A 24,354-nucleotide genomic window follows, 5' to 3' on the forward strand; every position below is an offset into this window, starting at 1 on the left:
TGAAGGATACGTTAATTATTTTTGGTAATCAGACACAGAAGAAGGCATGTATGTGTGTGATGCATTTTCATCTCCTCGGATAACTAGAATATACATGAGAACTCACAATGTGACTCGGTCCAAAAACACAATAGTTACCTCTTACTGACTTGTGTGCATGTTTGTGACACTTGGATTCTCATGTTCCCCAGAGTGAGCATTCTCATATGTTTATCTGTATCCTGTTCAGCTGAAACAACTGAATTCTGTGCATCTTCCATACTGTTTGTCAGGTGGTGAATATGGACAAAGAAATGAATGAGCTTCTCTGATAATAGACTTTGAATGGTGCTAAGTCAGAATTAGATTGGATCCTAGCAGGATGAAAGGGAGACCTTTTTCTTCTGATCATCAGCATTTACCTTGTGCTTTACCTCTCGTGCTTTCTCATTCTTTCCTGTTACTGGACCTCAGAGGACCACCTGTTTTCTTGCTAGAAGGGAAAGGGGATATCTGAAAAGGTTGGAGTGATTTCCTTATTTATTTTTTTTTCACCATTCATTAGACAGCATGGAAAGGCTGCCAGAATAAAAAATACAAGACTGTCTATTCTACACAATTTTCTGTTTACTGCTAACCCATATTTAAACCTCTCAGGCCACATTTTCAGGCCAACTAAAATCCATGTTGGTATAATATCAGCTTTAGTTGGATAAAAATTTGACAAGTTAAAAAAGCAAAGCTTTTTTTTATTCAAGACATTAAATAATTGGTCATCAAGCAGAAAACTATATCTCAAAAGAAACTAGAAAGCTATGTTTAAATAAATAAATACATAGATCCAAATAGAAAACATTATTTTAACTGTGCAGAATTAAAAAGTGAGAGAAACACTTAAACAGCTTACTCAACTTTAAGCAGTTTATCAAAGCAACTCCAGCCTTTTCAGTCAGCACATTTTCAGAACAATGAAATTCTGAATTCTATCACAGCTAGGGATAGAATTCATGGAGGGATTATTTGATTACAACAAGTAGTGTAATGTCCCCTTTCTAGAAAGTCACAAAACTTGAACTTGGATTGACTTAAATTTGAGCTCAAATTTGACAGAATATGAATTGCAAATTAATAATGGTAATCTTCTTTAAAATATGAAATGCACAAATGACAAATTTCACCAGATATTCTTATTTCGTGTGTACTGTACATCTGTTTCTAATTTTACTTAAAATGAAGGTCCATTTTGCCTTTTTTGTCCTCTGGTGTCCCTCACACCAAAAATTCTGAATACTTTTGAAGATTTCTGAGACACTGAGGAAAAAATTCTTGCCAACTCATGTCCAAAAAGCAGATTTGCTCACAGGTTGTATATTGTATGGGTCAGTGTGGGTATATTTACACTAAGTTAACGTTCAAAGGATCAGTAAAAGTCAAGCAAAAGCCACATTTATGACATCACTGGACAAATATCAATAAGACAAATATTATTGCTGGGTAGATTCTGCTGCTGGGTAGAGAAAAAGAAGCATTTATTTATAACTGAAAAGTCTTTTCCTTGGGTTTGACTAACAGAAGTCTAGACTGGTTTTGAAACCATGTGTAATACAACATGTATATGGAAACATACTTGTAATGATAGGGAATTCACTGTTTTTGATATTGAGGCATCTGAAGGGTTGATTATTTCAAATAAAAACATCCAATAGTTTACAACAAGGTACATTAAAATTTCACTGTGTAGCAAAAAATATCTGTTACTGCTCGTTATGTGTGTGGAAATCACATGAAAACTGGATTTGTATATGATAACGAATTCAGCTGCACATTGTAAAATGAGGTTTTCTTGGTAGGACAAAGAATTTTCATAAGAGACGAAATATTTCTGCAATAGGGAAGGAACAGAATTTTTATATAATTAAGCTGAAACATGAACTTGCTAGAAGAGCCTTCAAAGTTAGAGTCTGAAACTTGTTAGAGTTTCTCTGAAGTAGTCTCTCTGTTCCACTGCAGGTGGTTTAGAATCTCATGGATTGTCAATTTCCATTGAAATAATTTTTGAAAATCGTACTAAGCAATAGCTTTGTTTGTGGCATGCAAATATATTTTAAAATGTGCTTCTGCTGCTTTTGTAATCAAGTGCCTAGAGCTATGGAGTTTGAACCTCAGGTTGGAACTCGAATATATCTAATAGTGTTCTTCTATTTGAAGTTTTAATAGGGAAAGGTTGAAAAGATGCAAGACTTTTTTTCTTTTTTTTTCCTTTAAATCAGTAGAAACTCTTGGGTAGCCAGTATATCTGAATGATGCTCATTTGTAACACTGATGTCACTAGAGTTGCTCCCTCAAACTGATGAGATTTTATATATATATATAACTAATTAATAAAAAGGAAGTCTGGCATACAATTTAGAGAACAGTTTCACTGTTCTTCTGCAGGAAATACATTTGAATGAATGATCCTTGTCTTGAAAGAACTTCAAAAGCAAACAGTGGTGCTAATGAGAATATATCAAACATTTAGAGAAAGAGGAAGGCCAGACTCAGTCTAGATGAACGTGCTGGGAGAAAAGTGCTCTAGCTGAAATGGTTAGAAATAATTGACACTGCTTTTTAACATGATCACTGTGCTGAAATGTAATGTGTCAAAGTGTCATTTTGTGAAACAGAGTGGTAATTTTAATAAGAACTAAAATAGTTTTGTAGCACTATTTTGAAGAGCTAACAGCTTGCACTATGTAGGTACTCGCCAACACATGGGTATTCGTAGATCTATCCTAAAAGTTAGGGTAAGAGATAATGCATTGTTTCTGACATTTGTGGGATAAATAATTCTAAGACTGCTTAGGGCAACAGTTATTTCAAATGAGGTTTATCCCAGGAGAAATTATGATTGTTAATCAGCATGACAGAAAACAATAATTGCTTGCAAAGAAGCAAAGTATTGAGGTGATTAATATAATCTGAAATAAAATGCAGTAGATTAACTTGTACAAGTGCTGATTTCTTTCAGGTATGTTAGCAAATCAATCAGCTGAAGGCCAGATTTTGCTCATACTTTCTGTATTTACTGTAAAGTAGGGTATCTCAGTTGATTTTTATGGGCCTCACTGAAATTATTTCTGATATACATCAGATGAAGTGGCAACAGTCTGGTAGTGATGGCACCAGATTTCTCCCTCTGTTTCTCTGTCTCCTTGTCTCTCTGTCCTTTCAAGGCTTGTAGAGTAAACCCATTTGCTGTACCCTCTGTAGTTGTTTACCTTGTCCCCACACCAGTTGCCAAATGTGGCAAAGTGCAGAAACATTTCACGCAATTTATTTTGTATTTATTCTCGCAGTTCTATTACCATACCAAGAGCTTATTTAAAAAATTTTTTTTGCATTATTTTATACCCAGAAGGTTTTATATCTGCTGAAAACTTGCAGTGCCATTACAATTGGAGTTAAATATATACACAGAATTCTTTAAAAGAGGTAATCCACAAGAAGGGTAGTTAAGGTCTGTTACATGTCACTGGTGTTCTTAAGAATAGAGTATGCTGCTAAAAGTAAGTTACACTGAATTAAATAAGTATTTGTATTTGAAGTTATATGTGATTTGTTTCAAAGTTACTGAGTATGGCTTCTGAAGAGAGGTTCCTGGCAATAATTCTCAGTTTACAATATGTTTCTTAGGATTCAAGAGTAGAATTATCAGTGGGTGTAAGCTGTGTTACTGGTCACAGACAGTGGGATAAAGCAAATAACAAAGGACAATTTTTGATCGCTGATGTATAGTTTCTGAAGCTCTAGCATCTAGTTTGTATGTACAGTCTCAGAATCCTTCTTTGGTTGGATCTAGAATTACTGCCACTGTAGACTGTGGCAGAAAGGAGAGGGCCACTTCCCCTCTATCCCCAGAAAGCCTGCCCATTCCCAGCCAGTCGCACCGGCCGGTTAGCACACATAAGGTTATGTTCTCACCAAATGAAAGTCAACAGTGAGTGACTCCCCAAGTCTGTGCATCATGTCTGTTTTCTCTTTTGGCAGTACAGAATGCTGCAGGCTTTGCAACAGTTTATTTCTGAATTGATTTATTATAATTGGGAAGTGATGTTTCACTCTGAACAGCTGTATGAGGATGTTAACAATTTCAGTTTACATTTATGCTGCCAAGAAGAAGGAACACAAACGGGATTTCAAACTTATAATGTTCTCTCACTCTAATAGAAGCTGCTGTATGCTGTTTGTGACTGGTACAGTCCTTCACCCAAAGTTATTTTGTCTGATGATAAAACCATGAGTGTATGAAGCTTGTACATTTTTCATCTGTTTTTTGACCTTATCTTTTGTGAGTGGCTTCTGTGAAGGTATCCTAACTATAGGAAGCACCTGGCAAACATATATGATATCTATGCTGTGATAAGCAGTTATGAACAAGAAAGTAGATCTGTCAATTCTGAACTATTCATTGTTAAAAATACTTTGTTGATTTAGCTGATTGCAAAATACATTATAGAGTGCCTAACAGCTGCTATAACATTCTTAGTCAAGAAAGTTCAATAGTTATATTGTACAGGACTTTCTGTAAGAGCTTAATACTGATAGGAACAACATGGATTAAAACAGCAGGGTTGAGAAGAACTGCTAACCCATGTGCTTCTTTAAAATACTGCAACTACTTGTGGCACAAGCTGATTAAGTAGAAATTGGGAAGTCTTTAATTTGTTAAAAAGATTAAAGTGAAATTACTTGTTAATATTCAAGTCTCTCTTTTCCTACTTGTCAGTGTTGTCAGAGATGTTGGAGTTCTCCCTCTCATGTTTCTAGTGATATGTCTCTTTTGCAGTCTTCAGATTTCTTGACCAACTTTACCACCTTGAATTACAGCGAATTCTCTATTGGATAAACACCAGGGTATTAAAAACCAAATTAAAAAATTTGATTTGTTTTTGAAGAGCAACAGAAACAGTCAATGCTGGTAAGAGATAGTAAAGCCAACATGAAAATTCTATCCACATTGCAGTATTGAAGTTGTTTGAATGAGATTTTTTTCCTCTTAGTTAAGCAGTATTTTGTGTATTCAGCACTTCAGCATAAGTCAGAGATTTGTTTCACCCAACTTTAGCTGACTAAAGATAGTTTCCTGGTCTAAGCTGTGTGTTTAAGAGGATGATTCATTTCAGCTCGCTCAGTCACCAAGAGGGGTCTCATATCTCAGGCATCCTAGAATAGGATGAGTCACTCTAGAGGTTTCTTTCTTCCCTGTCTATAGGAGCATCTACATAAGTAGTCTGGACTAGCTTAACTTTCAGGCATCTAAGGTTAGAGGTGATGAGTTCTACCCTAAGTTTAATACCAAATATAGAGACGTAGCTGAAATTCCAGTAGACTTACTTGACTCATGACTAAACATAACCTATGATATTATATAACCTTGCTCCTAAGAGCCTTTTTTTCATGCAGCGATGTTCTTTTAAATGACAGAATTCACTTACCAATCTTCACTGCTACAAGGAAAAACAGAAACCAGGTTTTGCTTCATTCTAGAGTATTTATCATTGCTGATACTTTTATACCACTCTTTGGTGTTGATGGTAAAAAGTTATTTCTCCTTTAACTTAAAATGTAATTGAGCAGCAAAGTAAAGAAAAAAGCATGGGAAGAACAAAACAATGAGATTAAAAGGAATCAACAGGTTAGTAGCAAAGTTGGTAGTATATATAAGGCAAAAAGCACTTGATTGGACTTGGAAGAAAGAAATAATTCATTTCCTGAATCCAATTAAGTGTCTACACCAGTAAATTGAAGAAAAATATAATCAGTTCTAAAATAAATATAAAAAAATAGTCTTTTTGAGACTGAAAAGTAGTCAGTGGCTGAACAAAAAGAGTAAACAATGGAAAGAAAATAAATTCTGTAAGGAAATAAACTCCTTTGTGCAAAACAAATGTTAGCTGCTAAAATAGCATTAAGTAAGGGGAAAGAGAAGAAAAAAAAATCTTGACAGCTGTGTTTTGTTACCAGCTCTTCTGCTAAGCTTCCTTTTGGCTTTTTAAAGTTGCAGTGTCTCCAACACCAAATGGATTGTCTTGGTTGCCCATTTCAGTCTGACCTTGATGCTCAACTGAGCCTGGGATAGACTTCACAGAATCTCAGAATATACTGAGTTGGAAGAGACCCTCTAGGATCATCAGCTCTGACTCCTGGCCCAGCACAGGACGAAGAGTCACATCATGTGCCTGAGAATATCATCCAAATGCTTCTTGAACTCTGTCAGGCTTGGTGCTGTGACCATTTCCCTGGGAGCCTGTTCCAGGGCCCATCCACCCTCTGGTTGAAGAACCTTTTCCTAATATCCAGCCTAAACCTCCCCTGACACAACTTTAGGCCATTCCCTCAGGTCCTGTCACTGATCACCACAGAGAAGAGATCAATGCCTGCCCCTCTTCTTCCCCTCACGAGGATTCTGAAATCAACAGTAATGTGCCATTTGTTGGTTTCACAGGCAGATTGGAGTAGTAGGGGGGAACAGGAGAAATCAGTGTGGTGGTATTTCAGGTGTGTAATGCATGCACTTGGCAGTTGGTAAACAATAGAAAACATCAATAAAAATAATTAAGAATACTTCTAGATGCAAAGCAAAGTTTTCCTTAATGTAAATTCTACACATTTTATCTACTCTATTTGCACAAGACATGCATTAATTCATGAAAACTTGATTATGAAAAATACGTAACTCCATATTTCATGAAACACTGAAGAAGCAAGTTAATGAAAAGTTATCTGCTAACTTATATTTTCAGATCTTTCCTCATCTCCCAAATATTTAATTACTGTGTGCTGTAGTTTGTGTACCTTAGCTGTGGTTTTGTCCTTTTGCTTTTCATCCCAGTCTTTTACTTAATTTTCTTCTCTTTTAATTCTATAGTTTAATTTGTTTGATATTCTGGTTGGTTACATTGATTGGAAGAATGCTCAAATTTACAGGTTAACACCAGGTTGGCATATATTATAACCTGAAAAAACTTTTAATATTTTGGAGCTAAAATTTCCATGATCGGACTCTATCTAAAAGAATTATTTCTGAATTTTGTTGTTGTTGTTCTGATTTAGTCTATATAACTATTATTTACAGTGGAAGAAAAATATTTCCTTTAGTATAAAAGTTCTTTGCAAAGAACATTTGAAGACCTTTCTGTGGTGGTTATACAGCTTGAGTTAAAAAACAAGAACTGCCCTTGCTGTGAAGCACTTTCCAACATTTTCAAGGAAACTGGAGTTGATCTTACCAGGTTTGAACTTTGAAAAACTTTCCTGTGTATCTCTCATTAAATTTGTTGTAGCTTTAAGTAGCTATGAAGGCAGAAATAGGAAGGTAAAAATATCCAATAGGTTCTTCAGTCCACCCAAAGAAAGCAGAGCTCTGTTTGATCACTACAAAGTAACTGTACAAATGCTAATTCAAAATAGGCTAGTTGGTTAAAAACAAATAATTGCTAAAACTGCTTAGCAAGAACTTGATGGCTTTTTCAGCCTGGGAGTATTTAGGACTGTCTTCTGAAAGGTAGCTTCAGATTGAACTGAAGCATGTGAACTTCAAATGTTTGGGCACAATTATACAGTGTATTTAACACAAAAAACCCTATACTAGATATAGGTTTTGTATTCAAGTTTTATTTTAGACACCGAAAGTGCCTCTGAATATACTGGACTGTGTTTTTAGCACTACAGATGTACTGAACTATATTTTTGTAATCGAAGTCTGGAGTGAATATAGTATTGTGTTTGTGTGAGAAGTAGTTTATCAGGCTTGTATACTTCAGATTTGAAAAACTGTTTGTTTTATGAATGCAAGGAAGAATGTTTAATACAAGCCATTACGTGTGCACATGAAGTTAATACTTTATAATGTTTGTATATAATCATGTACTTGAAAACTCTGGGTCACAATCTTATCTGGTATAAATATAGCTCCAGTGATAACATATGAGAATCTGGCATGGTTTGTTTTAATCACATTTCTTTACCTATGTTGCTAATTACAGCTTTTGTTATCATGAGTGGGGAAAAAATTACAAGTTACTGCTTAACTGATGTGCTTTTTGCTCCTTCTTGTTTGTTAAATAAACAGTCTGATTTTTCAGATTCTAAAGTACACCATATTTGTTTTTTAGTCCTGTCACTTTTCCATGGGACACCATTTTATAAAAAGTTTGCTTCAAACCATAATTCAGTCCTATTTGACTGATGTAGTTGTGTAGATTTGATTTTTTTTCCATTTATCTTAGTGTATTCCTATGCAATAGTTTCTTGGATAGATTAGTCTTAAAAAAAAATACAAATGCAGTAAAACAGCGACCTGGATAAGCTCTTAGAGATGTCACTTAACATTACTGTAGCCAGATTATTTTCTGTTAATACATAAACACCTCATCTTCAATGTAATTTTTTGTGGTGGTTATTTCAAAGTATTTTTGCACAGACTTTGCCTAGAATATTTGTTTACCTGGAAGAACTGCAGTTTCAACAAGGAGCCTTAAAATTGTTATCTCTAAAAATTTAACCTTATGATAATTTTCTGTGTATCCTGTATATAAACTTGTACTGGGTAGTAACTGAAGGCAGACAGACACTTTCAGGTATTTCTGGATGATGAAAATTCTAAAATTCATAAGAAATGTTACATTTCTTTAAATAAAGCTTGATAGGGAGAAAACTGTTGTAGGGATTTTATGCTACATTATGACTTTAAGGAAAAATTCCTTAAATGCTGAAATACCACAGATTAGCTTTCCATTAGTGTGTAAAACCAGAATGTTTAGTGGACCATACTTTTGTTCTGAGTGTCATTAGGCTGCAAATGCCTAAGAAACATTTAGGTGTCAATTCAAGAAAACTCATAACTGAAAGCATATGTTCCTGAGAGGAAACAAGCTGATTTCTTTTTCTCATTTGTGCATGCAAACTTAATGACTTTTTGTGCTTTGGTTTACAGAATTAGGTGCAAGTTGTGATTCTGTTTTTTAAGCATATGGAGTAAACACTGTTTTCCCAGATTTTTCTCTCTGTGGAACTGGAAGGACTGAATATTCAGGGCTTGAATCCCTGAGAACTGACAGATGTTTACGTGCCCAGTATTTTTATTCCCCTCTGTTTATAAACGTGCATATCTTTTCACTTAGGCATGTAAGCATTGTTTGGATATTGTAGGAGCTCTGCTTAAAAGTTACTGTTGAAATATGTCAGTACTGTATTTCTTTGATGGTTTTTTCAGGTAATGAAGAAGGCATCCAGGAGGCAGCAGAATCTGATGGCGATGCAAGGTCAGAGAAACCAGGGCAGCTTGCTGTGGAGACTGAAGATTGGGATGGGCCAGGTAGGGAAAAACAACGGGAAGCCAAGAGAAATTTCTTAAACTAGATTCCAATATTTGCCATTTTTATTATTTTAGTAGGTAGTTATGCTTTGCATTGATTTCTAATGAACTATTTCTTTTACGATTCTTTGGACTCCAGGATATTGACAGGTAAGTACTAAGATGAATTTCTTGAGTAAAAAAATGGTTTTGGTTAAACCATTTTGTAAATTGTTCAACATAAAATGCCTTGTGTACCTACTTGATGTAAAGAAAGATGTTCTTGCTGCTTAGAATTTTGGGATCAAAATTTATCGGTAAGTTCTTACTTCCATGGTTGAATTAAGGGAGAAGCTTTTCTGCTCTGTTTTCTGATGCCAGAAGACTAGCAAACACCTGGGTCTCTTCTCAACCTTTGTGCCAATATTTAGCAGTGTACTGAGCTTACCAAATAGGTATGGTATCTACTGACATTGTCAAGGACTTTTTTTTACCTGTTTTAGCCTGATAGAAATCATTTAGCACACCTGGTCATTGATTTCATGGAAAGAGAAATTCAGATTGCAACTTCAATTAAGTATTAGAACTTCACATAAAAACAGTACTTCAGCGTATAAGTGAAGTACTTCTACTGTATAAGTGAAGGTGGTGCAAGCATAACATTGCTAAGATATAAGATGTAATGATAACATTGCAATATTTCAAGTATCTGTTCAATATAAGAATGTAAAACCTCAACTGTACCGTAAAAATACCTAAGGCACAGGGGTAAGTTGTATTTCTCAATTAGGCAATTCTGCAGTTGAATTCAACACAATGTGTTTATGGGTATGGACTTGGAAATAGGCCTTAAAAATCCATTATATTAACCATAGTCTAATAGTACTGTTAGAAAATGTACATCTAAAGCCAAACATGGTCTAGCAATATGTCTTATGGAAATTTTCCCTAAAAAGAATGAGCATATCAGAAAATAGTTCCAGAAGCACTTCATCAATAATTTATAATGCAATAATAATATTTCATTAGAAAAATACCTATATTTCCATCACATTTTCATCCTTGCTTGATTTTACAAATTAATGTATGCTCTTCAGGAAGAGAAGAACTAAACTAATGCTAATTTTCTGAAACCAGTAGCTGAAAAATACAATGCAAACAAAAAAGAAGACATAGTATATCTAATTAAATATTTTTAATGATAATACACAAAGAAGTTGATATTCTATATAAAGCACTATGGTGCTATATGAAAACAAGATTTACTATTATAATACACTACCGTACATTTAAAATAATGCAAAATATGTATTTGGATGCAGCAGAATGGCCTTTTCCAGCTTCATAGTAGATTTAAAGGCTGTCAGTATTCTCCACATGACTTGTTTTTAATTTTGTTATAAATAAACTCTATCTGAAATTTGTAATTTGTTGTTGCATTTTTTGTTTTAGTGTATTTAATTATAGTTGAATATGCTTTTTATGGGCTGTCACTGCTTTTTATATGAGCTACCTTATACAGAAGTTTCTGAGTTCTTTTATCACACTACGGAGTAAAATGAGATTTTTTTTATTTTGTTGGGAAAAAAACCAGTTTAACACTAGGATGTGTGTACATCTTGTAATATTTATTCATAGCTTTGACATGTGATAAGATGGAAATCAAAGCTGAATGTGGAAAAATTCCTTTTGACTTTTGAAACCTGGTGACCAAAACCAGTCATTCTCTACAAGGGTATTTAAACATGTGAGTAAAGGAATGGATACATACCACATCCCATACTCTCCATCATATATGAAATTTAGTTGGTTATTTATTCATATGGAAAAAGAAGTGATCAACAGAAGATCATTTTCAACCATGCAGTACAAAGATGATGTCTTTCAGTTCTTTGAAAAGAAAAAAAGCAAAGCATGAAATATTTTGCTTATTTTGGAACATATTTTAGCACAACACAAAAAGAACCATTGAAAATTTTGCTTCAGCAAATTTTTCAACTGGCAGTAGGAGCTTTACCTCAAAGAGCAGATGATGATACATTCTTTGTTATCTGAGCTGTCTCTGGTCTCCTTACCATCTCCACTGACTGTGTTCTGCATGATACAAGTTGCTGTCAACTGATAATGTGAACTGTGACAACTCAAGAATTTATATAAATAGTAGAGCTGTTTTGTTATTTTAATATTTTGTGTCTTTTTTTAGTGCTAAGGGAACATATTGTGATTTTCAGAGCCACTGCTTGCCAGGAACTGAAGTTCTGTGGGTTATCCATTAGCAATAACTTACATGCGGATGAGTCAAAGTTAAGCTTCTGGCATTAATTAGTTTTATTTTGTTTGAAAATTTGCATTGTTAAGTGGTTCGCATGCATTCCCAAGTCTTTGTAATTAGAATGTTTTTATGAAGAAAAATCTAAAGTTAAGAGTTTCTACTGAAGTAGTCTTTCAGATCACTGAGTTTTATGACCTTCACTGACCATCAAGGAATTGCAGAGATAATGCCTACTCTGTGTAGTCACTTTGAGTGTTACCTGAATGTTTTTCAACTATCCTCAGTTTTCATTGTTCTTGTCCTCAATTTTTAAAATACTCTGAAATAACGGAAACTGAGATCAATAGGCTGTATACTAACACACACTGATCCTTTTTCCAAAATAGCTGACAGCAGAAGTCTAAGGAACAGTAAGAGCAAAGCAAGACTGAACTTAAGTATGTTTTATGGAAAAAGACTTAGTTTTTAAACATGGAAGCAGAGATAATTTTACAGCCTTATATATGCTGTTTACCTTGGTACATGGAAATCTATAGTTCTATAGCCTTTGTATTATTGCTGAGATATCAACGCGAGTGAGGCTGGTGACCAGTGCTTTAACACATAACGAAGAGAGAGTGAATCTCCTACATGTCTTCTGTACAGATCATCCATCACATTAGAGAATAGGATCATTCTGGTTTTTACTGGATATATGTTCCATGCTTTCATATCAGAACATTCATAAAATTTCTGGAAATTATGGATACTAGGCACCTCAACTAAAATATTGTCGAAGGCAATATAAGGAAATTATGTGTTATATGCCATCTTGAAAGAAAAAGAAAAATCTAGTAATCATGCCTGTATTGGTGGATAGAAATTCAGTCCTTCATACTTATCATCTTAAAACACAGCAAATATGAACTGTAACAAAAGGAGAAAAGGTTTGAATTAAGATTATGAATTATAACTTGAAAGTTTCTAAGAACAATTTTTAGACTTTCCAAAAGCCATAATAAGAGTGAATGTTGACTTCACCCAGAAGAGAATTTAAAAAAACCCAACAAAACAGAAATATCCAAGTTTAAAATAAATGGGAAAACAGTGGATGTAACCAGATGCTAGAACTGTAATACCAAGTTAAAAAAAATACAAAAAAGAGGAAAACAAACTAAAAGTCCATCATTAGCTTCATTAATAACAGTAAGATGATATTTTAAAATATGGTACAAAAAATAATTCAAAAATTGTAGAAAATTGGTATTGATCTATTACAAGTCCAGACTCTTAATAGTTATAAAGTAATTTTAATATTCCTAGTCTGTTTAAAACATATTTGTGCTGAAAAACTTATTTGACTGTTGGTGATGACTGTACTTCTGTACTATCTAATTTAAACAGTCTGATAGTTTGAATTTAGCTTTTTTTAGGGGCTAGATGATCCATTGCCCTAGTGGTCAACTACAGTTTTAAAAAAATGTTGATATTTCTCAAATAAGTTCAAAATCAGTAAAGGTTGGTCTGGATAATGACAGACCACATGACAGTGGTCCCATTGGAAATAAGGGGATAAGTGACGTAAGACCCTTTTATTAAGAGACAACCAGTAAGAATGCCAACCTGTACAGGTTAGTGGAAAAAAAAATATATCTTGTAAACCCAACATAATAATGTGAACTAAAGTATATTTAGTTGTTTGCAATATGTTTAAAATCCTAAGAAAATGGTGAATAATGGATATGTATTGCTATTGACAAACCTGAATACCTTGACATGTTAGCTCTAGCAAAATTTAAGTTCCTGTATAATTAAATATGAAGTCATGTGCTTCATATTAATAAATGTTTTCATAGAATCCTTAAGGTTGAAAAATACCTGAAGATCATCGAGTCCAACCACTTTACTACAGAGCAGTGTGTCCAAAAAAGTCTTGAGATTTAGTGAACCAGGGTTGAGCCCAAAAGGTAGGGTTGTGGCTAACGGGTATGTTTGGGTTCTCAAATTACCTTGCTTGTCTTGTCAGCAGCCTCGTCTGATGCTGAAACAGGGTTCTGTCTCCTACAGTCACGCGATAAGAACGATGTTAAAATTTGGAACAGGTTTAGAGAAGAGCCACTAGAATGTTGAAAGGACTGGTATTATGAAGAAGTCTACATCCTTTTCCTATTTATTTTATCAAAGATATATTAATGTTATATTAAAGGACAACCTGATTATGAACTCCTTTAAATTCAGAGTGAAAATCTGATAACAGTGGACACCTCTTTCTAGCAAAATATCAGAAGGTTAAATTGATGTTGAAGCACCACAATTTGAAACACAATGAATGGATTTTAGTGCTTAAAGTCATTATTGGAGCATTTTATAAAAAGTCATTTATCTGTCATTATTCAAATTCAGGATGAAATACTTTCCTAAAGAACATGATCCAGTTCTGTGGCAAACACTGGACTTTTAAAATGAGATAGATTCCACTAGGGCAGAGGTTAGACTGGCTGACCATGATAATTCCTTTTAACTCAAATGAAATTAATAAATGAATATACTATATATATTACTTTTATAAATATTGCACCATTTGGATGCATTTATAATGAATAAATATTAACAGTCCTCATAAGTAACTCCCAATTTTTATTTCTCCATTAACTTTATATTAAAGCCATATTAAGAATGATAATTTCTCTGTGCTCTTCTCAATTCTGTGCCATTATGCTGTAGTGATGAAATAAAACAATACAGTAGAAGACATCCTGTACCTATTTTGTAATATATAAGGGAAAGTTCTTTTGCTGTAGACACACGGGACACAATTTTCTAGTTCTGACTAAGCCAAAAAGCTTTTCCAGATGCACTCCACCGCCCTGTGTGCTGAATTCTTTTGACTTTCTTCCCACAGTTCCAATAACCAGAGAGTGTTTCAGCCATCACTGAATCTGTATCTGGCTTTTAAGACAGAGAAATATTGTCTGTGTTAGCAATTGAGGAACTGAGTATAGGGCATTTACAAAGGTGGAATTAGTGCTACTCAGAGAAGTCTTGGTCCTAAGGAAGAACTGGATCTCTCTCTTCTTAATTCATGTGTACTATACTAGATTGTCTTTATTCCTTATGTGAACTCTTAATTTTATAGTCATACAGGAGCACAACTTTCTTACAGAACTGTACTGATTTTGTGAGTTGGATAGCTTGAAAGTCAGTCTAGAAGTTCTTTTGAATTGTATCTGAATTATTCTTGGAAAGTGAGAAGATGTGATTTATCCACATGTCCAAAAATGGAAAAAAAAAAAAAAGAAAAAAAAAACCAAAACAAAACCCCACAAAAACAAAGACAAAACTAACCAAAACAAACAAAAAACCCCTATGCAGTAGAAAATAAGACCCCAAACTGTCTTTGTCAGTTCATGGTAATTTTTATCTATTGTTTACATTCATCTCCACATAAAGGGAAAGTTTCCCATTTGTAAAATTCTGCCTCCAGTAAATCAACAGAGCTGCTATTGGTTATAGTAAAGCAGTATGACGTTCCAATTCATGTTTCATCACAGAAGACACATCATAACTCATATACATGTATCAAAGAACTGTTGAAAAAAGCTGCAAGGGTAGGTAAATATAGCACAGTATAGTTTCTTTAAATTACTATTACAGATTGATGTTTTTCTTAAAAATTTATCAGAAAATTTAAGCAAAATAGTAAACAGGAAACTAAAGAGCACTTTAAAATAATTATACATTGAGCTATGCTACTATTAATGTTTAATAAAATGTAGAAACAAGGTTTCATGTGAATTCTAGTGTATTGCTTTAGCGAGTTGTAGATCAGAAAGGTTCTAGTACACATTGGACATGCCAGTTTCACATTTTTACCTTCTATAAAAAGGTAGTTTGAAAAGCTTTTCTGAATAGTTTCCCTGTAACCATTCATGAGAATCACAGCAAGTATGTATTGATTTTGGGGTTTACTCTGCATTATTAGTAGTACGATGAACAGTTTGGGTTACAAAGCAAAACTGTGTGGTATAGAATGAAATGGTTGGTAGACTGCTGCAAGATGGAAACAGACATTAATGATAGTCTTTTTTTTCCCCTTTTTCTTTTTTTTTCTTTCCTTTTTTTTTTTTTTCCCTTTCTTTTTTTTTTTTTTTAAACCAGTCCTAAGAAGGACTTGGAGATTACTGTCCTGATTTTGTTTCTTTTTTGATTGGGGAAATGTGGTAGATATAAGATCTTGGAAATGCTATTTGATGTAAATTAACAAAAATCCATGAAACATAGTTAACCATAGATATAGTCTGACAGTAAGAAGAATATTGTGAAGAAGCAGAGGAAATCATAGAACGACTGTGTGTTACTCTGACAGTGAATCGGTATTATCTCTGCTATCAGATAATGCAGTTATCATTAATTTTCACATTTGCATTTCAATCTTTGGAAGGAAATGACTCTTGCCGGATGAAGATAAGAGCTCTGTACCACTATAATGAACCATCATTTTATCCCGATGCTTTGTATCCATATGAAAATGAGGCTGGGTGGTGTGGTATGTGAGGAGGGGGTGGGGGGGTCATAGAAACATTATAACAAAGTGTCAAAAATCACTACAGACTTTTGGAGCCCTTAATGAAACAAGAGGCAGTCTAAATAAATCTTCTGTAGTGAAGTGGGTATTGGATTAAAAGCAGAGAGCTGGGCTCCCAGGCTCCAGGGGTTGGAAAGGAACCTTGTAGAAGCAGGGGAGGATTTCTGTGGACTTGATCTGTCCATCACCAGTTTGGAAGTAGGAGGAGGCCACGTGGACACAGAATAACAAAAGTAAGGGCCTAGGAGTCATCAAGTTAACCCTGGCAGTCTGGGTCTTATTTTGACACTTGAATTCTGTTAAGGGAGGTTTAGTACATGCTAGTGGACCACTGTCTTCATGGTTTGGCCCTGTATGAGCCTGAAGGGTGAGAATGTGAGAGCAACTGGATGAATTCACATGGAAGTAGCAACCAAACCTTTGCTGTCATCTTTCCCATGACAATTTTTGACTTTCGTAGGAAGGAAGTTGTTCCATGAACTACTGAGCGTGTGGAATAGATGGGGAGAATTTTCACCCCTGACAAAATGAAATTATGCCCACTAGCCAGAAATAGTGGTCACCAAAACTTTAAGAGAAAAATGAGGTGTAAAACAGTTCCTCTAAAGTCATGTGAACAGGCAGTAATAAATTTTGAAAAGTAAGAAATACTTCCTGTCATGATGACACTTGTTATGGTGACTTCTGTAGCATCCCTTTCAGGATTCGAGGTGCAAATATGGTAGAATTCTGTAAACCCGGAGATATGTGTTGCCTCATCTGACTTGCAACTTAAAATATCAAAAAGCAGTGAGTTTATCACTGAATACTGGAGCCCTTGTCAAGCATTTCAACTGTTTTGAAAGTTGGGATGCCATTTCCTTATCATTGTATCCCACAGCTAACATATACATGTGAATTTAAATTTAATTTCAAAATCAGTTGCTATAGAAATGAGCCTAGTTTAGAAGTAACATTTTCTTGTATATACATTTCACATGTGGAGAACTTTATTTAAACAATTAGCCTTTTAAAATATTTTCAAATGCAAAACATTTTTATGCAAGTCAAAATGCTTCAAAAAAGTGAAACTATCTAGAACCTTCAAGTCTATTAGCTTTTCATTTGATGGTATTCATTTACTCTTTTTGGTCCTTTATTTACTCATCAAATGTTTATGTGACATAGTAAAGCTTTTAATTTTCATTGTGTTAGGTGTAAATTGTTCTTTGGAAATCATCTTGATCTGCAAGTGGGCAAGTTTCTAGACAAGTGTCATGGTTTAGGAGCAGTACTCCCTAATATAATGACCCTCCTTGCTCACTCCCCTCTCCCCTCTGACAGGCAATACAAAAGACAGAGATAAAAACACTTTACTGGAAACAGCAATGAGATAAGAAAATGAACAGTCACAGCAGCCATCTTAATAACAACAGTGTAAAAAAGAGAGGATGTTTTACAAGCAAAATGCTCATTGATGCAATGTGACCCCGAGGCAAAGAACAAAATGGCTGGTGGACCCTTCATGTGCCACCTTCTCTTCCTGCCCACAAGCCAGGCCCCTCCTTCTTGGAAGTGAAAATCCCTTCCTTCCACCCCCCAGTGATGATTTGGCTAGTATGGAATAACAACCTAGACACACCACTATGGCTCCAGGCTCTGCCCCCTCACAGATATTGCAAAAACTTAAGCCTGTTCTTGTCCACAACCAGGACAACTAGGTAGACTTGGAATTGATCCGGTATCTTCCTGAATTCTTTTGTACTTGGGTATGTCCAGCATGAAGCAGGAACATTGGCCTGACTTGTAAAAGGCATTGACCTCCACGTGAAAGGTGATAGACATTAGAAATGTATTCTGTTCTGATTGGCATTTATGTTTCAAGCACAAAAGACTTCTTGTTCACTGAAAAAAGTTGATAGCTGGGAAAGGCATGTGCAAGGGAAGAATGATCAGATTCACTAGGTACTTCGCTTTGGACATGATACTCTATATAGTGGATATTATGTAAAGTACAAATCCCCTAGGTCACAGTGAAGGACTCCTAGTCTGTGAAATTCTGCGGGGAATCAATGAACATCTGCATTACAATACATTGTTTCTTGTAGTTTCATGCACCGAGGGACCTGCAGAGGCTGGCAGAAAGCTTTGCACTTTTCAGCTGTCTCCATTGTAGTTTGGTCATAAAGGCAATATAACACCCTGGTAATTGCAAAGGACTGGGAAACAATGTCTGGTTTTGGAAACAGATGGGGTGAGAATCAAAAGGGACATGTAATTGGTCCACAACTATTTTTTTCTTTGTTGTGTTTTTCCCATAAATTCAGCTAAGATTATTGCATGCAGAATACTGCATAGCAACACCAGCTTGAACAATTGAAAGACAGATGTGTTAATATATTGGACTGTATGCACAACATAGTGTTATTTAATGTGCAAAGCTGTAGTCCCGTAGTTGGATACAAACACCTAATGAGAGATGCCAGTGACTTTATTTCTTAAATTGACAGGTTTCAGTTGGTTTGAGTGATGAATCCTGTGTTCAGCATATCATTAAAGAAAATATTTTGATTTTCAAAGTACATTTGCATCCTAACCCTTCAAAAATGTTTTATTTACTCTCTCTTAAAACATCATAACATAAAAGTTGGAATAATATTAAAAAAAACAACAAAAAAGTTGTCACCAAGAAACATTCATTGTATCTCCATTCAAAATAACTAACTTTTGCTAAGAGTAAAATTAATGTGACACATGATACTAGTATTTACACAATTCAGAAGGGTTCAGAGTCAGAAAAAGAAACAGGACATTGTGGTCATGGAGCTGCAATAGAGTCCTAAGGGCAAAAGTCCTCTCTCACTTCTGACCTTGACTTTCTCAGTGTCTGTGTTTAGCTCAGTGAGACCAGTTTAGCACACATTTGAGTTTAGGTTTAATGGCCACATTTCATTTTTCAGGGTGCTTTACCATTGCATGCTTGAAAGTAGGATATGGATAGAATAGGGTTCTTTTTTTCTCTCCTTGGTTTAGGCTTCAGACAAAGGTATGTGTAAATGATCTTTGTAAAGTGCAATAATGGTCATCATACAAAAATGCTACAATAAACTCTTTCATGCAATCACTCAGCACGTATTCACCAACATGGCAAAAGTAAGCATGGTTGTCTTAATAGTGTCAGACCTCATTTTTATCTCATTACAAAATGTGTAGTTCTTTAAACATGTTCTAATGGAGTCTGTGAGAAACCCCAAAACCAAATATTCAGAATTATAGGCCACAGTTAAAACTAGTAAGATATTTGGGTAGGCAGAAGTAATAATGATTAAAGCCTATGTTTGGAAAGAAGTAATTGTACAATGACCACTCTTCTCAGTTTTTCCTGCAGTCAGTTGATTACCTTAGACCTTCTAAAATAGCTGTATAGAGGACATTTGGTTCCCATCTCCTCTTCCCCCAGTAATGTGCACTTTAATAATCAGGTTTGATTCCAAAAACTATTTTTAATCTATAGCATATTAAATCATATTCATGGGGAAGATGCTTGCATATGCCTGTTTTGCCAATGCGGGCAGCCAGTCCAGTGTATATGTTGCATCTTTTATGATACATTAGAGAAAAAATGAATCGAACTGTCCCATCACACCTTACTCTTTCTCTTTGCTTCCCTTTGTCTTCCTCAGGACTGTTAGGCAATATATTCAAGCTGGAAACCTTTACAAGCCATATTTGACTTCACAATATTTTTGTGGGTTAAAGATAGAAAAACTTTACAGTACTTTACATAATTTTGTCTTAAGTGACTATTGCAGGATTACACATGGGCTTATTTTTTGTTATAAAACAATATTGTCTGATATATTTCAAAGATTGGGGGTAAAGCTGTAAAAATCATTTTACTTGGAGAAAATACTTTGTTCAGGTCTGTGTTGGTCTGATTTCATGGCGGTATAGTTGCGTTGATTTTCAAGATGTTTCATCAGCATAAAACCACAACGATGGATTATTATGGATAATTTTGAGAGGTAATACAATGCATATACTAGGGACATAGTGTTCCAGAGTGTTGTGTGTATTCATTTTGGGCTGGGTGGTTCTTAAAAGAGACTGAATTTCAAATTACATCATCGTATGAAAAAAGCCCTTCATTAAGTTATCTGAAGTTTGATACTTACAGTGTAGTGCCAAAACTGCTAATCAGTTCATAAATCTTTGGCTTGCATATATAAATAAATACAGCTTCTCATAAAACAAATTCAAGTATCTGGACAGCATTCATGATAAGCAACCACTGAGATTTTTCTTAAGACGACTATAGTCCAATTTTAAAGGTTTCTGTAATGCAACATTGTAAATGCTTTATATTGTTTGTTACCATCTGGTAAACTGTGTAAAATTTTAAACTTAATTTTCCTAATACTTCTAATATTTTGATTTCTACTTTATCATTTTTATTGACTTTTTCTCAGAAAAAAACCCAAACCAAACCAAAACTTTTTTTCCGCTCAATTACAGAACTGCTTAGCATTTGATATTGACTGTTTTTCTAAGTTATGTATTGGATATCAACTTTTCATGGAAATTTTCTGTAAGAGGTGCTCTCTAAATATGTGACTATTTCTAGCAGCCAAAAAGGGAAAAAACCTACAACAAAACAACATATATTTTGGTGTGTTGCATTCCGATAAGAGCTATCATTTAGTTAAATTACTATATCTGTAACACTTTAGCCATCAAATTTTCAGCACCTTCCAAGGAAATTATTTTCTGTCATCTATCTATTTTGATAGTTACAACTTATTCAGTTTTTTTTCTGTATTGTCACACTACAATGCGTGAATCATGTGAAATCAAAGAATGGTGTGATAAGGTAGTTGACAGGGTTGTAGGACTTAAATGCGTGTGAGAGGACATCTTCAGGGGACACTGAAGAAGTGTCCTTGCGTACTGCTATGGTCCCTTTAAATATGTACCGCAAAGCAATGGGCAGTCAGGAGTGTTGGAGTCTGTTCTAAATGATGCTTGAAGTAAGCTGCAGGTTTCTTTTATACTTTTCTGTAGGAATGCATCTGATTACAGGAAAGTCAATCTCCTTGGAATCTGCCTCTTGTCAATATATTCTGCAGTGTCATATGCATATTGATAAGCATGATGTAATAGATTAGTTGCTCAACTGATTCATTTGTCTCACATTGTTCAGTGTTCTACATACTGGGAAGCTCAGTCAAGAAATTAAATACACTAATAGTACAAAAAACCTGTGATCCTCCCTGCTAAAGAGCCTCTTGCCATCTGCTTGCTTTTTTTTCCCTCATAAAAGAGACAAAAAATGGCTTGAATTTGTTAGAAAGCACATCGTATTAGTTTCACCATTTCTCAACTTCTGGGATCACTGCCCTGTAAAAATGCTATGTGTGTTTCCCAAAGCTTGGATGTATCATGATGCTTATCTAAAGAGAAAAATGATATATTTTTAAAAGAAAAATGCTGACCTAGTTAGTGAGGCTGAAACCCTTCATTAATTAGAAGTCATAATTGCAATTACATGGTAAAATTAATTTATCACAAAAATAATCCTATCAGTTTTCCTTTTTGGAAAAATGGAACCAAATGATTTTAGCAGCCCGTATTGCTTAAGGGTGATATTACAGTGATATTGGGTTAGAGTGAATAAAGTAATCAAGTTCTATTTTCAAGATCTGAAATTGTGAGACTGTGTCATAGATAGTTTATATATTATATGAGATTCACTTGAGTTGTAATTTTGTAATTACATGTAATATATAAAGCACATATGCACAGATAAATCCATAAAAGGAAAATAGTGCTCTGAAATTTAAAGAGTGAATTGAAGATAACACAGCACATAATATATAGAAAAATTCGTGTAATATGGCAAGTATGCTACTGAGAATGCCTTTTCTACTCTCAGGCTATTTAGACTACCTTGATATTCAAATCTTAATGTACATTAAATGGAATTTAAGGAGGTCCACCTTGCTGGACCTCAGGCAGACTTAGCAAGTAGTGATCCTTGGGGATACCACTTTATGTATATATTTGCAAAGATGTTATAGCCATGAAATACAGTCCTTTGATGACATCATAACTGTGAAATATGACTTTATTTTGCTCACCAGCAGTCAGACCTTTGCTTTATCTATATTAAGCAGTCTGTATGCATAAATAAAGAATACCAAATACTGAAACTGACTGCTGTAACCTAACATGGCCATCTTCAGTTGTACTCATTACTCTCTGTGATGCCCTATGGATGTCAGGGGACTATTTGTAGAGTAACTTGCTGTCAAATGTCACTAAGTTTAACATAGTCTTCTCTCCAGAAATGTGGTAATAAGTGTTGTGGTACTGTTAGACAGCTATGTGTCCAAATTCAGCAATTATTTATGCTTATTCAAATTTTAACAGTGGGCAGAAATTTATTAGTTTATGTCAAGCTAGTCAAACTTGATCTTTAAATTTAACAATCTGAAAGTGCATCATTAAGATTTTTTGTCCTGTTGAAGTAAATAGAAAAGTACACATTGATGTCAATGGAGTTAATACTTCGTCTGTTAATGGCTAGTTAATGTATGAATACATATATAATTTACACAATACTCACAAGTGTACTTACTTTTTAGGAGAAAGACTGTTAACCACAGTCACCAGGAGAGTGTTCATCTGCCTGCACTTTGTTATTAATGGGAGATAAGAACAAGTACACTTTTAAGTATTTGAAAATATCTTAGGTCTCCAAGAAAAAGACTTCATAGAACAGTGCAAGAAATCCATGCATAAATCTGTCTGTCGAGACTAACCTGGCAATTGAAGATAGAAGCAGTAAGTCTTATTTTATTTTTTTTTTCTCTCTAGGTAGTAAAGAAAAAAAATAATCTACTTCTAGAAGAATTCTTTTGGTCCTCTAGGCTACCATCTTGCAAAGTATTTATAAACTTTTCATTTAATGCGTGTGAGCATGCTGCTAAACAAAGAACTACCTGCATGCATCAAGTTAAGCACATATGTATTTGTAGGACTGTGGCCTTAGGTCAGAAGCTCTTCCAAAAAGGAGCTGGTTTTATCACTGAGTACTTTCTACATACTCAGCAAACTGCTAGCTTGCATAAATTAGAAGGGATGCAAATCAAAGCAATGCTAAAGGCTCCTTTTGACTCCTCTGGAAATGTAAAAGGGCCTTAAAGGTGGACTAAATTACTTCAGCAAGACCCAGAATTCTGAATACAATTAATAAGGACTTCAAATTGTAGCTTCTTCAGTTTTTGTTAATTACAGAACATTGGTTCATGGATTTGCTTGATTGTCTAACTTCCTATTTTGAAACATTTTTAATTAAAATGCTTATCAATATAGGATCTTTTGACTCATAGGTGCCTCTTAAAGTGATTTTTTTTCTTTTGAGAAATAGAAGCTAAATCTTGAAGCTGCTGTTCATTTCACAGCCACTTCGTTGTCAGTGATGGGATATAGCATATGTTAATTTTTCTAACTGATAATTCACTTGGATTCTGCAATCCTTTCTTTTTTTTTTAATTTTAAAAACCCCATTATATTTTATGGCTCTGATTACATATGTGGATACAGTCTTGTGGAGGCATAACACTCAAGAATCTTGATCTTGTTTTATTTTCTAGTGGTATGATTTACTATAACTGTATATAGTAATATACCCCTATAAATAATTGAGAGAAGAGGATACTTAAATGTTGCTCAGGGATAGAAGAGGATTGTGATGCATAATGTCCAAAATGTTCCTAAGGACAAATCTTTTCTTAAGGAAACTAGTTAATATTTTCTTTCTTTTTTACATTTTTTTTTTAATAAAAAGTGGCATAAATTTGACTAAAGGACTATCCTGAAATACTCTCTGTGAAGCATCAGTGGCTCTTAGTTTCTCCTTCTGAAGATCAGTTGAATCTACTGTCTATTTTTTTAATTATTAGCAAATTCCAATGAATATTTTAGAATTTTGGCTGTTGCTCGATGATTTTCTCCAGCATCAGCTGATAAACTAAATCTTATCTTGGCAGTTAAGAGGAAAAAAAGAAAACATATCCTTTTAAAGCTCTTATTTTCTCAATATGATTTTCATAAATGTGGAGCATCCTATTTGTATTTTTCATCAACTTTTTCCTTCGGTTTTTCTTTTATACAGACGCTTCCTACTCTTCACCTTTTACCTTCCTTATGCAATATTTGTAG

General features: G+C 34.4%; 1 protein-coding gene across 2 annotated transcripts in view; it reads left to right on the plus strand.

Moving 5' to 3' along the window:
• Positions 1 to 24,354, plus strand: part of ZFPM2 (zinc finger protein, FOG family member 2) — a 306,310-nt gene that overhangs the window by 66,933 nt on the left and 215,023 nt on the right. For both annotated transcript variants that reach the window (XM_051785155.1, XM_051785156.1), the window contains one exon: positions 9,236 to 9,337. In XM_051785155.1, the coding sequence (XP_051641115.1) occupies positions 9,236 to 9,337 (102 nt within the window). The remainder of the gene's footprint in view (positions 1 to 9,235; positions 9,338 to 24,354) is intronic.

The sequence above is a fragment of the Manacus candei genome, unplaced genomic scaffold, assembly GCF_025592945.1.
Source record: "Manacus candei isolate 608988 ecotype Guabito, Panama unplaced genomic scaffold, ASM2559294v1 h1tg000019l, whole genome shotgun sequence".
Lineage (NCBI taxonomy): Eukaryota > Metazoa > Chordata > Aves > Passeriformes > Pipridae > Manacus > Manacus candei.